Source organism: Pelodiscus sinensis, chromosome 2, assembly GCF_049634645.1.
Source record: "Pelodiscus sinensis isolate JC-2024 chromosome 2, ASM4963464v1, whole genome shotgun sequence".
NCBI lineage: Eukaryota > Metazoa > Chordata > Testudines > Trionychidae > Pelodiscus > Pelodiscus sinensis.
In genome coordinates, this window is record NC_134712.1 from 238,126,323 (window position 1) to 238,143,952 (window position 17,630).

Sequence of the window (17,630 nt, forward strand, 5' to 3'; positions counted from 1 at the left end):
TTTGAAATTTTACCTCTGAGAAGCAATATTTCTAAAATGTTAGACAATATAAACTTTCTTGAGGCCAAGTGTTTTATTAATGCCTTTATCACAATGCAGTAGCTTGAGTTTCCCTATATCTTTGTTAAGATCTGTTTTAAAAATGTTTTCATTGTTTTAAAAATTAGTTGGAGCAGTGTGTACCTCATGAATGCTTCCATTCAATGAACTATTTATTATAAACCTTCATGGTGAAATTAAAAACTCAGAAGTAGAGCCCTGCAAATCTGTGGATATTCGCTTCACTTTATATTCGCAGGTATCTGCATCCACGGATGTGGATGGGGTTATCTGTGGTTCATTTTTGCAGATACAAATGCGTCTCCTGATACAAATTTCATATCCATGGAGGGCTCTACTCACAGGGACAAGGACTTCAGCAATTGTGGCTCAATATGGAACCCTTCCAAATCACATTAAAAAAATTAGTGTGCCAACATTTTTCAGGCTTGATCAAAGCTTGCCTCTTTAACTTTGCTTTTCACAGTTGCCTGCATTATTACTGGCTGTGATACCCTGTTTGTTGTTGTTCATGTGTATTTGTTTTATCCTTCTGCAGTGTAAAGTTACTTGCTGATTGGTATTATTTAAGATTAAGTGTAAAAATATTGTCTTTGTAGTGTGCTGGCCTTGAGCCAAACTCTACTTTTCCTTGATTTGGTATATGCCTGAAGCAGCTACATTCAGTTGCATTTACACGAGTAGATCAGGATTTGGGCCCTGACCATTTGTGTTTGAATTTTTTATAAGGAGTAGTTTTAAAGCGTCAGAGAAGACCATTCCTTGTAGTTTTGTTTTAATTTGAGTTAAGCATGTTTACACATGAAATTAAGCAGGTATTGAGGGTACAAATTCTCTTAGCAGACATACATCCAAATAAGAAAGTGTGATCTTTTAAAATGTCTCAAATTATGACCCCAAAATAATTAGTCACATTAAAAATTTTAGCACCTAAATTAAATAGGTCATCAACTGCATTTATAAGCCAGAAAATGCAATTGGAGATGTAGTTCAAAGTGATTTTCTTGTCCCTTTGAAGATCTGTTACATTCACTCAAATTTGCTGTCCTTTGAGAAGTATAGTTGATTTGGAGTGAAAAACTAGTAGACTGTATGCTCTTGTGTTGATTAGAATGGAAGAAAAGTAAAATAAAATCATTCAAGGGCTAAGGAAAGAAAGGTGGTCATATTTTTAAATGTGTACTAGAGACTTATTTAAAAACCTGCATACAGTGGTGTGTGCAAGAGAAACTAATTTAGACTATTTGTTGTGTTTTAAGTTTTTCTATTTTAATCCCAGTAAGAGTAGTGGCTATTAATTTGTTTACAAACTCAAATCCTTGGTTTGAACTAAGTGATTATGGTCAATATTAAGGTTACACTTCCTCAGAGTGCTGTAGGCTGACTCATGAAATACGGCTCAAATCTCTGCAGTGTAGCTTTAGGCTGAACATTCTTCAAATAGTGTCCCTACAGGTGCTCCACTTCAGGTGAACATGAGTCTGTAAGTCCTTGATGAGATTTCTAGCTAGTGGTATCATTTGACCTGCCCATGCACCCTCGTTACTTAAAACATTTTGTTGTGCAGGCCATGAAAGTCTGCAGTGCTCCTGAGATAGTAAGTAATGCGTTTTGCTAGAAAAAGACATCTCACTTGTATTCCTTCTAGTGACTAGAAGTGACAGGAATTCTTTCATATCCAGGCTTCCTGCCAGTCATTGTCAAGTTGAAAGCTTATGCAGCCAAAGGCTAAGTTGGGGTCACGGCTGCTCCAGCATGACTGGACAACTAATCCTTTGTTTGAAAGTTCACTTCTGGGTTTTAGTTATTTAGTTATTTAGTTTCTAGATAAAAATGGACTCTGCACTTTGAAAACATATATGTTCTATACAACCTAGGATAAGCATGTTTTGGAAAGATTCAAAGTAAAATTAGTTTTACTGTTTGTTTGTTTGCTTGCTTGTTTGTTTTGAGGATGTAAATAGAATCTCGTCAGGTACCACAATGAATTATATTGAAAAAAATGAAAAACGTAAAGGTGTTTTTTCCTCCAAGATGGTGCCGAATGATTTTTTTCTTGCCTTCCATGTTAAATTTGACTCACACAGTCAGCTGTTGCTTTGACCAGTTCTGCCTTCTTGATGGCATATCATATGTAATTCTGTTTAATTGCTATTCTAAACCTCAAGGTTTTAGACTATATAAAGCAATATTTATATAAAACATTTCTGGTCCACTAACACCTGTCATTAGAGGGTGACCAGAGGTCCTGATTTTATAAGACAGGCCTGATATCCAGGTTTTGCCTTTTATGTGTACTAACTCTCTTCTCCCCACACCCATTCCCATCCTGATTTTTCACACTTGCTATCTGTCACCCTATTTGCCATGCTATTTGGTTCAAACTAGTGAAATATTTTGTTATTTCTAAAAAAAACTAGAGAAAATACGTTTCAAATCTATAACTTAATATTATGATAGCAACTAAAATGTGCTAGGCACTTCACAGACAAATGAGACAAATTCCTGCATAAGGATTTTACAGTCTAAGGCCCTGGCCCTGCAGACAGTTACGCTATGTCTACATTTAAACTGCTACACCTATGCAGCTGCAGCACCTCAAAGTAGATTCTCATTGTAGCAACAGGAGTTCTCCCATGTTGTAATTAATTCACCAAACTGAGAGAGAGTAACTAGGTTAATAGAAGAATCCTTCCATCAACCTAGCACAGCTTAAGTTGGCTTAACTAACTGCTTGGGGTTTAGATTCACACCTCTGAGTGGGTTTATCTAACTTTTTAGTGTAAACCTGATCTAAGACATATGCTTAACTGGTCTCATCTGGTCATTGCATTTGATTACTCACATGAGTCAAATTAAGCATGTGTATAATAAGTGTTTGCAAGGTCAGGCCTGATTGTTTATATCGATAGTATTCACTTACTACCATAAGTACTTTGTCTTACTACCATAAGTTCCATTGTCTACATTGCTTAAGTGAGGATGAATTTTTATTAGCACTGTTCAGTGGTTATGGTGTTCCCAGAGAAACTCTACACTCATTGCATCATGGAAAGTAACAGCCATGCTAGTCTGTTCTTGGTAAAATAATAACAACAAAAAAACAGTAATGTATCACTTTAAAGACTAACAAGATGGTTTATTAGCTGATGAGCTTTCGTGGGGCAGACCCACTTTTTCAGATCATGAACTGAAGCTCATCACCTAGTAAACCATCTTGTTAGTCTTTAAAGTGATACATGACTGGGTTTTTTTCCTACATCCATTATGTAGATAAGGGATAGAGGATAGAAGGCAGACAAAGAAGCAGTATGATTGTGAAATTTAGCTTGTGTCCTGTACTTCTGCTATTTTTGCACTGAATGGTTAGTAACATTTCAATGTAGGGACAGATTAGTCTCTGGAAAAATAAAATTTTAGTTATAAAAAACTGTTGTTTCCATGAGTTATCTTACGATTTGTAAAGACGACATGAGTGCTAGCAGCCTTGTAATGTGAACAGTTTAATGGAACAGCCAGATACTTTATTCTAGGCTTTAGAATGGCCATTTTTAGTCAAATGCCAGCCTGAGCATCCAAATGTAGGAATGACTTGTTTTAGACATCACTGTTTGATAATTGTCTTTGATAATTGATAATGAGCACTCAAACATTATCCAGCTCCGTATTTGCAGTCCTGCTCCACTTCCACAGATGGAAGATCCTCAATATCTGTGGGGTGTGGCCTTAGAGGAGCAGAAGAGTGCTGATTTCATTACATGCTCCCCTTTCCTTGCTGATGCTGTGGGAGTTATTCACCAGATGGCTTTATAAGAATATGGTTCCTCTCAACTGCCTGTTGGGAACTGGCAGGGGCAGGACAGAATGGAGGAGATGATGTCCCTGGCAGGGATCATCAGCATCCTTCAGGAGAATTCTCTCCAACTGCCATTTTCTTAGGCAGATGATCATCCCACATTGGGGTTCTGGAACATGAGCAGTCAGACTCTTCAAAAACCATAGTCTGAATGGATGCTGGCTAGTTTCATTGTGTACTCTGCTGACATGGCTCGTAAATCCATTCAAGTTTGTTTGCTTCACTTTGAATGTTTCTGAACATTTTTTTAAATGCACTTCTAACTCCTTTTGTTGTTTGTTTGGAACATCAGTGCTTTTCACTTTCCGCTTTTAATTTGACACCACTGCAACTGCCAGACTCTGAAAGTAAGTAACTGGGCAACACAAATGGCAGATCATAATCTTGGACAGCTCGCTGAAGATTCCTGAACTGTGTACAGTGTACAAAACAGCAATTAAGATGTTAGGTGTTATTAATGAGACAGAAATAATACAGAAAAATGTAATAATACAGAAAAAATGTCCTACTTCATTCAGTTTTGGTCAGCATCTCAGAAAAGGCAGAGAGCAGAACATTAAAAGAGTTAAAGAAGAGGAGTAAGAGGAGATGTGGTATATGGGATTTGATAGACAATAAAGAATAGTTGAGAGGAGGATTGAATGTTCTTACAATATTTATTCTATCTTTTCCTTTTGGGAAAAAAACAAAGGAGGTGACTCAAAAGTCAAACATTCAAAATGGAGAGTATGATTTTTCATGTAATATAGAATTCCTTCAGCACCTGCTATTATTGAAGAAAATAACACAGCACATTTTAAACAACGATTAGACATTTATGTAAATTAGGAGCAACAGTTACAGCTAGAATTCAATTGGCATCCTGAGGTTTCAGGCCTGGTCAGCTGCAGGGAGGTTAGGACATGTCCTACTATTTAATATTATTTAATTACATTTATTATAAGGATGGTTTACACTTTCCTCTGAAGCATCTGGCTTTGAGAAAGAAAACACGGAACAAAATGGATCATTGACATAGTATGTCCATGTAGTGTTTCTGAGGGAACTAAGGACTTTTACATTACCTTCTGTCAGATTGGTGTTCTTGATTCCTGTTCAGTTGTGTTATATTTTCTCTGGTCCTCCTAAGATATGGGCAGCAAGCAAAATGTGGTTGGTGCTGTCCTTGCCTGTTTGATTTGGCACTTTGTTCTATGACTTTCATGGCAGAAAATACATAAATTACATTCTTTATTAGAGTGAGAAGGAATAAATGCCTAAGAACTGGTTCTTACTGGTCTGCACCATGTGTAGGCAGTTCTTCCTGGTCAAAGTGGGTGGGGATTTTATCAGTTGAGAATGTGGCATCTTGCAAAAACATGTTTTAAATTGACTTAAAGTGGTACATGATCATGTTGAGAACATAAGAACTGCCATAGTGGATTAGACCAAAGTTCCAGCTAGCCCAGTATTCTGTCTCCAATCATTGCTAGCTCCAGAGCTTTAGGAAGATTGTACAGCACTGGGTAACTCTGGGGAGAACTATTGCTGTCTTCCATCCCCAGCTGCTGCAGACAGAGGTTTATGGTCAGCTTGAGCATGGAGTTAAATCTGTGACCAGCTTGGCTAATAAGCATTGTTAGGCATATCCTCCATGAACTTATCTAGTTCTTCTAACTCAGTTATATTTTTGGCCATTACAACATCTCGTGGCAATGAGTTCCATAGGTTAATTGGGCACTATATTTGTAGTTCTACAAGTTAATTGTGCATTTTTTCTTGTTGGTTTGAAACCTGCTGCCTATTCATTTCATCTGATGATTCCTAGGGGGGGGGGGGGTTATTATGGGAAAGGGTAAATAACATTTCTCTTATTTTTTCCACCACACCTTTCAAGATTTTACAGACCTTTGTCACATGCTCCCTTAATTGTCTCTTGTTTCTAAGCTGAACACTCCAAAGTCTTTTAAGTCTGTCTTCCTACAGAAGTTACTCCATACCCTTAATCCATTGGTGCCAGAAGAGGTAGAGACTTCTAAACATGGGCATAGTGTGGGAGGCAGAGGATACAAAATACCCTTTTGGATATTCTTGATTTGATTTAAACTTGGTATACATAAGTCAGTTCCCTATTGACTTCAATGTACATACACTTAAAGGCCCCATTATATGGCAGCAGTGGTCTAAAGGAGTGTTAGGTTCACAGAAAATTCTGATGTGTAAGTTTTAACAATTTACATACAAAAAATAAACAAACAAACCCAGACCCAAACACAACTGAGTGATAGTACAACTAAACCAACCGATTTTAAGACCTGACATTTTAGTAAATGTCCTTTAAAAATAGCAGTTCAACCCACAGCCCTTTTGCCTTCCTATCTGCCAAACCATGTTTTCCTTACAAAAGTTCTTATTAATTTTATGCAACATGAATATGGAGTTATACGTTAACTTTAGTACAGTAGGCAGCCTAAGTATTAGTAGGATGAATGCTATTGTACTGAGAAATTACATAACAGAGATTATCTTTTAGATGAGCAAGTATGAAACATTATAGAATTATGTCACCTAATTAATAACATGACAACTAGCTATATCAGCTGGATGTGTTACAATAACTTATCTAAGAAACCTCTGAAAATTTTGTTATGTTTATTAGTGCATGTGGCCCTGCAATTGCAGTTTATTAGCATATTTCTTACAACACTGTTTATTTAGAATTTTAAAAGTCAGTTAAAGAGCCAGAAGAGAAAAGTCACTTGATTTAATTAATTTGGCACAGGTCTAGTTCCATTTCAACTCCAGTATGCGTAGCACCTAACCTTATACTGATTTTGAAACTCATGGACTTAAGGGGGAAATATGTAAGTTGCAGAGCTAGGAACAAATAAAAGACCTAGGAGGGAAGATATGAAATCCTAGAATGTGGAGCAGATCTCTAAAGCTGTACTAGAAACAGTGGGGTCTGTTATGAACAGAAAACCAGTGGTCTCATTAACGTGTTAAACAACAGAGACCTATTCACACTATTGAAACTATAGTCATGATTCAAGAGATTTTGACACTCCTCTTGAATTTTCTGTTTCCACAATAACACTGCAAAGACAGCAGTCTTTCAGCAACTGAAATCCAGGGAGATTTGTGCACCCAGCTCTCTTAATTTCCTTTGGAAATCCCATACAAGATGTCTTTTGCAGCAGTTTGAAGAAGAACAGGAGAATTTAATCATCAAACATCATCACGGGCAAGAGAAAAGCTAAAAACAAAAGCAAGCACAAATGCCAGTGTTTTTCTTTTAAATAATAAAGATGACTGAGGAGGAAAAAAATCTTGATATGGATTTAAAATAAAGTAATTTAGTGGACAGAAATCCTGGTCCAAAGCCCACTGAAGTGAAGGGAAAGACTCCAAGGATTTCAATGGCAGTTAGATCGGGCTTTTATTTATTGCTTTGTGTTTTAGTCTAAATTACTAAGAATAGGTGAAACAGGAAATTCAAGTACACAGTTTTGGCCATGGAAGACTGAAATAAAGTGCTCATCAGAACATCTATGCAGAACTTTGAAAAATTCTTCTCTTGGAAATACTTTTAAAAAATGCACGTTTTAGAATAGTCCATATTACCTAGTGTGGTAGGGTGCTGAAGAAAAGGAGAATAAGGGGAATGTTAAGTTCCATGAGTTCTTGACATGAATAAAGAGGCTCTTTCCTAGAAAGTCCAGACTAGTCAGTGATTGAGTTTCCCTATGATGACTTGTAATTATTCTCTCTCATACAAGCACCCAATTCGTGTATTCTAACTAAACATAGTTCATTAGCCTCTGAATTTCAGAAATCAGTTCCTACTTAGTTCTAAGTTTATAAAACTATAAGTGATTCTGTGCCTGGATGATGAGGAGAGGCAAAGAATGTAGAATCAGTGCAGTTTGTTCTGAAATGAGGATATGCAAACATGGGAAAAGGTTAGGGTAAGCAATGCCAACTAAACATGGACATAAATTTGATATACTTGGCACCAACCATTTACATTTTTCCTAAACAAATACCTCCCTGTCAAGAACAAACTTAAAGAGAATGTACAGTTTCTCTTTCCTAATGTTCCCGTGCATCTCAAATAGTGTATTTTGGGAAATACAATCTGTATATGAGAATTGCATGATAATTCAAGTGGAGGTCATTAGGGGCACCTGATGAATCTGATTTTCTTTCATCAGCTAGGAAGGGCTGCCGTCAGATTCTCAGGTGGGGAAAGTTACACAGAGATGATAAGTGACCTTAAGTGCCATGAGTGGCATGACATTTCACAGGCTAATGACAGAAATGGGAACTGGTCCTTACACATTTGTTTGCTAGCTAAATGGTCAATAATGCAGATAACATGCTGAGTGAATGTATTTCTTATTATCCAAAGCTTTTGAGTGGATGGCTTTGGCTCATTTGGTCTTGTTCAAAGACTTTCAGGAGCACTATATACTGAACAGAAAAGCTTTAAAGGGTTACCAAGGGCTGTTTGGATGTTTGCTGGCAATAAGGAGTTGAACTGCTTACCGAAGAGTGTATGGATCACTGCTGTAACAGTTACTGAGGGTGTTACTGATAAATTAATTTTACTATCTGTAGTATACAAGGTATTTGAATAATAGAAAAACTTTTCACAGTGAAGGACTGCTAAAACGAGTGTAACATTCTTGTCTCCTTTCCCTTACTTTCTGGTACCATCTTCTTTTACCATTTTTGTGTGTATTCTTAGTTTATCATAATTTACTTCCCTGCTTTCCAAACCTTGGAGCTTCCTTTTTCTAGCACTGAAATGTAACATCATCTCTAAATCTGACATTACACATGACAGGACCATTTAGCCCTTTATATTATTGCTGTTTTAATAACCCTGGTAGTAGTAACAGAGGCAAGAATTATAAAAAATATATTCTGTATAAGAGATCGCTTTGAATTTGTTAACTTTTAAGTACCTTTTCTAATTTCTGTGAGGCTGTGTCTAGACTGACCAGTTTTTCCGGAAAATCAGCTGCTTTTCCGGAAAAACTTGCCAGCTGTCTACACTGGCCGCTTGAATTTCCGCAAAAGCACTGACTTCCTACTGTAAGAAATCAGTGCTTCTTGCGGAAATACTATTCTGCTCCCGTTCGGGCAAATGTCCTTTTCTGCAAAACTTTTGTGCAAAAGGGCCAGTATAGACAGCTCAGATTTGTTTTGTGCAAAAAATCCCCGATCACGAAAATGGTGATCGGGGCTTTTTTGTGCAAAAGCGTGTCTAGATTGGCCACGGACGCTTTTCCACAATAAGTGCTTTTGCGGAAAAGCGTCCATGCCAATCTAGACGCTCTTTTCCAAAAATGCTTTTAACGGAAAACTTTTCAGTTAAAAGCATTTCCGGATAATCATGCCAGTCTAGACGTAGCCTGAATGTATTTCCATGAAAACGGTGTACTAATGACACTAGCTTGAGCCAGTGACCCCCTTCATATAAAATAACTAACTGAACAGTGCAATCTTTAGTTCCCATGGTCTTAATAAATCAAGACGTAAAGATGTGCTACAGCATATTATGACTATATCACTACAGCAGTGATTGGCAACCTGCAGCCTGCTGGCCATATTCAGCCCATCGGGGTTCTATGTGTGGCCCACAAGACATTATGTTTATTGTTACTCAGGCCTAGTGTTGCCAGATTCTGCTGGTGTCCATTTTTTTTCCCCACCAACATTACTAAAGTGAAGCATTTATAAAATAAGGACACGTGAAGCAAGGCGCATGCTGATTGCACACAACATTGACTGTCAGAGTTGTGTGTTCCCTCTGCCTCCAATCAAAGCACTGCTTCAGTTCAGTCGTTACACACCACAAATTCTAGGTATGAAAATACAGTTAGCAAAACTACCCTGTTCTGACAGATTGGTTATGACAATCTTGTGGCCCACTAAGATGAAGTAGGGTCACTCAGGCAGCCTACTCACTAGTCTAGATTGACCATAATTGCACTACAGAGTTCACAGATTCTTATTTTTTAACAGCGACAGTAATTTTATATTTCCTGTAAGAGCAGAGTAATAGGTCTGCTTTGTTAAAAGAGCAGAGATAATCTGCATAGTTTTCTGGTCTATATGAAGTTTATACTCAATTGACCATTCATTTAAAACATTATTTCTTAAAGGCATGGTATTCATATATCTTAAATAAGTGTTCTCTCGAATACAGCACATGACAATAATTCTAAGTGTACATGTAAAAAAAAGCCCAACTTAGTTACTGAAAACATTAGGTAATAAATATTTATTTTAAAAACTGAAATCCATCCATCAACTCTAAATACTGGAACCATTTTGGTGAATTATAATATAGGCTTTTATGACTGCTCATTGATAAATTGGTACTGTATTCAGTTTCATTTGAAAGCCAACCACTTGAGTAATTAGCTCTCAGAGATCACAAGCACATCTTTTCAGAAGAACTACTTTTCATTTGTTTGAAAGAGAATGTCCAAATTCAAGATCTAATCCTTGCTGAAACTGCTGGATCACTCATAAAAATATGGGCTAAGGAATCACCTTAGCAACAGGAATACATTTCATAAAATTGCTAGTGTTTTTAGCAAAGGTTAAATATTATTGTAGGGATTTAAATATTTTTATTGTACTCTGAATTAGAAGGGAAGCTATCCTACATCCTGGCTCGCTATTACTTATATAGCACCGTCTGTGCTCAGGATGATTTACAGTAGTGGTTTTCAAAGTAGGGATGTTAAATTTAGATTAACTGGCTAATTGAATAGTTGATGCAATTTGCATCGACTGTTCAATTAGTTGATAAGCCACAGCCTTTGAAGTGTAGCAACAGCCCCACGGCTCTGCAAGCTTCTTGCACCTGCGAACCCAGTGAGGACAGCTCCCATTAGCTGATTTCCAGCCAGTGGGAGCTGCATGGATTGTACTGGGAATGGGGGCCGCACACAGAGACACCCCTCCACACACAGTCCCTGAAGGGGCACACTGCACAGAGTCACACACACTGGCCCCAGCAGCTGACCACTTTGAATGATATGTAAGGCCTCGGCAGTCAGGGAGCCTGTCCGAGGGTCCTGCTGGGCCACAAGACATTGGCAGCCCAGAAGATCACAGTGGGCCAGATCCAAATGTTTGCTGGGACAGAGCCGGCCTACAGATCGTATTTTGGGTTAGGTATTTCAAAGCTAAGTGGAGCAACACCTACATATTTTTGAAGCTCTGAGTTCTTGTGCCCACGGGGTCCCACTGAATTCAGTGCAACCCCACAAAAGTGTAAGGGTTATGCACAAGGGTATTTGTAGTAGAGATATGAATGGTTCACTGGTTATCCAGTTTGCTGGCAAGCATCACCCTTGCTGGGTGGTGCTTACTGATTATGGTTAACCCAGCAGGGCAGAAGCAGACCCCCACCTGAAGCAGATGGGAGGCCACAACACGGTGTGACGGGGGAGGGCACGTTAGCCCAGCTGGGGGCCACTGTGCCACACCGTGGGTGGGGGTGTACTACAGCCTGGACAGAGCAGCCCCCACGTTGGGTGTGCTCGGCCTGGCCAAAGCAATCCTTGCCTGCGGCAGAGAGGGAACCAGGCCCACCGCACCACGCCCCCCCGTCTACTCCTACTTAAGTGGTTAACCAGTTAAACATAATGTTTAACCAATTAACTGACTAAATGGGATTTTACACCCCTATTTTGTAGGACTATAACCCTATGAAGTACAATGAAAGGAATAGTCTATTTTATACAATTGTATCTAACCCAGGATTTCAATGTAAAATAAAAATTTATCTTCAGTGCTTGGTCCTTTAAGTGGGGAAGCTTCTTAAGATCATTCCTATTCCATTGGGATGTATACTAATTTCCATTGCCATATGTTCTATGATACCTCTTGTGGGGTAGCAGGATTGGGGCGTCCCTGGATCTACACCAGTTCCTAATTCAAGTTTTTTATAACATGCTTTTCCTATTTGTAGCATGTGAGGGGTTCTCCACACAAAACAAACAAAAGAAAGGTCCTTTTCCTTCTTTCTTCATTGTGAGAGAGGGTGGCAAGAGTAAAAGACGGGGTGACCTGTCTTTTAGGTGGGCTCTTTGGGGCCAGCTCTTTGGGGCCTGGCTTATTATCTGGCCTTCTATCTTTAATTAGGCTCTTCCTGCAGCCCCTCTTCTTTGGCTGGTCCATGCTGTTTCAGGGACAATCAAGGCTGTAAGTGTTACTTTCTTGGCAGATAAGTTTATGAGGTGCAGCAGTCTTCTTCCTGTTCATCACCCTCCCACTGCAGTGGTGGCTTTCCTCTCTCTCCAATATCACATTCTCCAATATCTTACTGCTACTTTAAAAGCAAACTAACTCAATACTAAAATGTCAAGAGTTCTACACGAATATCAAGACATGCCTCGTCTGTGAACTGTCTTCTACAAAAGTAAGAGTAAGCATCTATTTCTCTTGTGGTATCTATTGTACAGTTTGGGAAGTAGGAGAACGATAGTAGTTGGTCAATTATTGAAGTAGTGTATTGGAATTGGGCCATGGTCTTTAGATAACTAGCCAGTGTCCCCTCAGACAGCTGCTACTAGGGACTGGTGTCATTTACCTTGAATGTCCTTAAGGCCTATTTTATAACTAAGGGTAATTTGTTTCCATTAATTTTTTACTTTAAGTACATCAATCTACAACAGGGCTACTCAACACGTGGCCCATGGGCCACATACGGCCCGTTTGTTTGAGGCCCGCACATGGGAGCCAAAACAAAAAAGTAATCAATATAATGGTCTTCTATTGATATGCATTTTACTAGTTAAATTCCTGCACTGTCATTGCTCATTAACAGTGATGTCATATGGGTGGAAATGGGGTAAATATTGCATTTTATTAATATCAGCAGAACTGACTAAACCGGGTATGTGTGTTGTGTAGTCTTGCCTTAATCTTAATATTTATGACCGTCAATGTGAAAGAAGCTATTTGCATATATTTGCATATATATTTGCATGTATATGCAAGCACACTTAAGTTGTGGCCCTTCGCTTGTAATGTGAGTATCATTGTGGCCCCTGGGGCATCCAAAGTTGACTGGCCCTGATCTCTACAATATATTTGAGAGAGTTTGTTTGTCTTTCTGTTGCTCTATTTGTTCGAGAACTTCCTAACTGTCAGGGTGGTTAAGCACTGGAATAAATTGCCTAGTGAGGTTGTGCAATCTCCATCATTGGAGATATTTAACACCAAGTTAGATAAACATCTGTCAGGGATGAGCTAGATGGTGCTTGGTCCTGCCGTGAGGGCAGAGGACTGGATTTGATGACCTCTCGAGGTCCCTTTCAGTTCTAGTAGTCTGTGATTCTATGACCTCCTCCTAAATGGTAAGGGTTAAGACCCCCAAATTCAGTTATACAGCTTCCTGTTATCATAACTTAAAGCAAGGTCAGGGTTTGGCTGTGCCAGGAAAATGCGATGTCCCTGGAATGGGATTACGTCTCATAAAATCATACAGACTGGCTGGAGGTGTACCCCCACGCTCCGTCCAGGACTGTCCCAGCCCCAAGCCTTCCACACACATGCCCCAGGCGCCCTTTAGGAGGGAGTGGGGGCTACATAGCCCGGGCTACTGATTCCTGTGGCTCCCCTTGTCTACAGACAGTGAACCTCAGCCAATGGGAGTCGTGAGGCTCCATGACTGCAGAGCCGTTAAGTAAACAAACTGGAGCAGCCCGTAAGCAGCTTTTTTGTGGCTCATTTGGAAACACTGGTCTAGGGTGACCATACATCCTGGTTTGGCTAGACAGCCCCCTATTTAAGCACGTTCTGAACTTTTTTGGCAAAACTGGACATTTTTCAATCATCAGTTAATAAGAGCAAACAGGACAAATGCCAAGTGTTGTCAAAGGGTCTCTGGACGGAGTCAGTTCTATCCTGGGTGAGGAAGGTTTTGGGGACCCCTAGAAGGGAGAATCTGTTCCCAAACACATGAAGCAAAGGAGCAGTGTATACATATATTTAAACAAAAGGGGACATTTTGGCTGTCTAAAAGACCCATTCAAACGAGGAAGGGATGAGTCTGAGTGGGGGTGAGAGGGGAGCAGAGAAAAGCCTAGATAGCTTATACAGGCAGTCCCCGAGTTACGCGGATCCGACTTATGTCGGATCCGCAGTTACGAACAGGGCTTTTCTCGCCCCGGAGGACGTGAACGGCGGGACGCCCAGATGCGCCGCGGTCCGCCGCCCCCGTACTCCGGGGCGAGAAAAGCTGCTCCCCGTCTCCCTGGTCTGCAGGAAGATGGGGAGCAAAGCCTTGGAGCATGCCCACAGCAGGACAGCCCGGGCGCGCTTGAGCTGTCCCCCTGCGGGCGTGCTCCGCGGCTTTGCTCCCCGTCTCCCGACCAGCAGACCAAGGAGATGGGGAGCAAAGCCTCGGAGCACGCCAGCAGTGGGACAGCCGCTGCGCGCCTGGACTGTCCCGCTGCCCGCATGCTCTGCGGCTTTGCTCCGCGTCTCCCAGGTCAGCAGACCAGGGAGATGGAGCAAAGCCGTGGAGAACTTGAGCAGTCCCACCACCCCCGTCTCCCTGGTCTGCTGGGGGGGGGCTGCAGCTAGTGCCCCCCCCCCCCAGCAGACCAGGCTTTTCTTGCCTACCCTGGGGTAGAGCAGCTGGGGGCTGCCGGGTTGGTCCCGCAACGCCGCTCCGGACCAACCCAGGAGCACCCCAGCTGCTCTGCCCCAGGCGTCCTGATTCAGCCGCTGCTGGTCAGTTTCAGCAGCGGCTGAATCAGGAAGCCTGGAGCAGAGCAGCTGGGGTGCTGCTGGGTTGCTCCAGTAGCGCCGAGGAGCTGCGCTACTGGAGCAACCCAGCAGCACCCCAGATGCTCTGCCCCAGGCGTCCCCAAGTCAGCTGCTGCTGAAACTGACCAGCGGCTGACTACAGGAAGCCCAAGGCAGAGTTGCTCTGCCCCAGGCTTCCTGGAATCAGCCGCTGATCAGTTTCAGCAGCAGCTGACTTGGGGACGCCTGGGTTTCTTAAGTTGAATCTGTATGTAAGTCAGAACTGGCATCCAGATTCAGCCGCGGTTGAAACTGATAAGTTTCAGCAGCGGCTGACGCCAGTTCTGACTTACATACAGATTCAACTTAAGAACAAACCTACAGTCCCTATCTTGTACGTAACCCGGGGACTGCCTGTATATAATGTACGACAGCCCAGCAACAATAAGCCTTCAAAAAAACAGCTGGTGGGAAAGATAGCTATCTATAGACGACAACAAAGGAACCATGTACAATTGCTGCACTTTATTTTCTAGCCTTTATTGTTTTGAATGAGTTAGAACTGCCTATCTTATTGCAACTGGTTTAATCAATAAAACATACACTCATTCCGTTTTAGTTTAGATACAATATGTAAATTTTTCTTTAAGTCATTTGAAAAGGTGATGTAGTCAGAGCATCTGAGCATGGGCTGTGGAGCCAGAAAATGAGTTCTCTTCCTTGCTAGGTGATCATTGCTTAGGGCATTAAGTTTGCATTGAGCTTTCACATTATAAAATAATTTTTGCTTGCTTATCTCCCAGCAGGGAGTGAGGATTAATTATTTAGTTTTTAATGCTAACTATAAACTACTGTACATATTTATTGGAAAAATACTAGATTCATGCAGCGCATAGACAGCCTTTGGAACTCCTTGCTGGAGGATGTTGTGAAGACCAGGACTTTAACAGGGTTAAAAAAAAAACTAGATAAATTCATGGAGGTTAGGTCCATCAATGGCTATTAGCCAGGACGGTAGGAATGGCGTCTCTAGCCTCTGTTTGTCAGAGGCTAGAAATGGATGACAGGAGAGGACTCACGTGATAATTACCTGTTCTGTTCACTCCCTCTGGGGCATCTGGCATTGGCCCTTGTCGGCAGACAGGATACTGGGCTAGATGGGCCTTTGGTCTGACCCAATATGACTGCTCTTATTTTTTTATTGTGAGCAGACCAGAGTGAGAGCTCTGTCTCTTTACAGGTCAAAGAATCAAACACTAATATAACATATGCAGCATAGAAATAACTATGAATGAAAATAAATGGCTCAGTGCACTAAAATGTAAATATCTTAGTCGTCATTTTGTCAATAAATTGGTTTGGAATTAACAACCCTGACGATACTCGTGAGAATAGTTTTGGAGCCTGTAGTTTCAAGTGAATGTGTGTGGACAGCTACTGCTCTTTGGACACATAATAAAGCATCAAGCCACAGACTTCTGTTTATGTGCCAAATATTGTTATAGCTGAGACATGAGGATTTTTAATAAGAATATTATCTATTGATAAGTGTTGGAGACTGGCAGCCAGGACTCCTGAATTCTGTAATTAGCAGAGATACTTGATACACTTTATGCTTGACTATAGGCAATTCATTTAAACTTTGGTTGTTGTTTTTTCTATATTCATGTGTAAAATTGGAGAGACAGAGCTAGGGTGGGGGGACGCTCTGCACAGGATATAGAGTGCGGAGGGATGGGTTCAGGGAGGGAGCAGTTCCACATGGGGGAGGAAGGGCTCGAGGGCAGTTCTGCATGGAAGAGAAGGGGGAATATGGTCACCCTCCTACCACAGCTCCAGCATCCGGTTTGGTCAGGGGGGAAGATCCTCAGAGGGAAGAGGAGGACTGGGGAGTGGAGTCAGGGTTCTGGCTTCTCAGGGCTCTCCAATTGACTGGGACCCCGGGGCACAATCTCCATTGGCCCATATAATAATCTGCCACTGACTGAACCATATGGAGGCTTATCGGCCTGCTAATGGCTCTGAGCTAATGGAGCAAGGTTATTAGGTTGAGACACTTGATGTTTTAAGATCCAGAAGTCCCACATTTGATTTCTCTATCACAGACAACATCTTTATTGGCTTTGCATTAGACAAGTGTAAGGGAATCAGTATATTTAATGTTCACACAGGTATTTTGTAACAATTATGTCATGCACAGTTTTTATTCTTAGAAATTATTTAAAGCAATGCTACATTATTATGCGTTTGTCTGCATCCGTCACTAATGGATTATGAATATATATTTTTCTTCATAGATTAATTTCTATGTACTAGTGAGGGCAATCTACACCCTTGGACATAGTACATCTCTGATTGCTCTAACGACAGGAAGTATAATTATTTGCCTTTTCAGGTAGGTACTTTACATGAATAAAAATAAGTGAGAAAATAGGAAGATATTTTTAAATCCTTGTTTGTTTTATGATTATTCAGGTGTTTAAAAACAGATTATTTTTAACCTTTGAAGAATTTAATAACACATAATAACTGCACTGGTCATTTGCATTTATGTTTGCACAATTCATCTTAGAGGATTCCAAAGAACTTTACAAATTCACACATAGTACAATCTACCTGCACAAGATTAGAGCAGATCTAAATCTTTTAGAGATTTACTCATCAAAATCAACACCTTGAATTGTACTCCAGTTGGCACTAAGGGGCAGCCATGTTCTGGTGGGGCTTCTGGGCAATTTCCAAGTGTGTTCTAATATAGAATGTCTTCAGTAATGTGATCTGAAAAGTCACAAGGGAAGACTGCGATGGGTTATAGATGAGAAATCCCACAGTAACAAAGCTTTCATTAAGTGGAGCTGGACAGAAAAAGGCCCCTTCTTGAGATTACAAGAGTAACCTGCAGTTCAGACTGGTTCACGGTATAAAGAAGGACAGGACTATATTACAGGGACAG

General features: G+C 40.6%; 1 protein-coding gene across 4 annotated transcripts in view; it reads left to right on the plus strand.

Annotated features, from left to right (window-relative positions):
- VIPR2 (vasoactive intestinal peptide receptor 2) overlaps window positions 1-17,630 on the plus strand; it is a 142,507-nt gene that overhangs the window by 52,152 nt on the left and 72,725 nt on the right. For all 4 annotated transcript variants that reach the window (XR_012902111.1, XM_075922730.1, XM_075922731.1 and 1 more), the window contains exon 5: window positions 16,975-17,072. Coding sequence is in view for 3 of the 4 variants with exons in the window: in XM_075922730.1 (XP_075778845.1) it covers window positions 16,975-17,072 (98 nt within the window). In the remaining variant the exon portion in view is untranslated. The remainder of the gene's footprint in view (window positions 1-16,974; window positions 17,073-17,630) is intronic.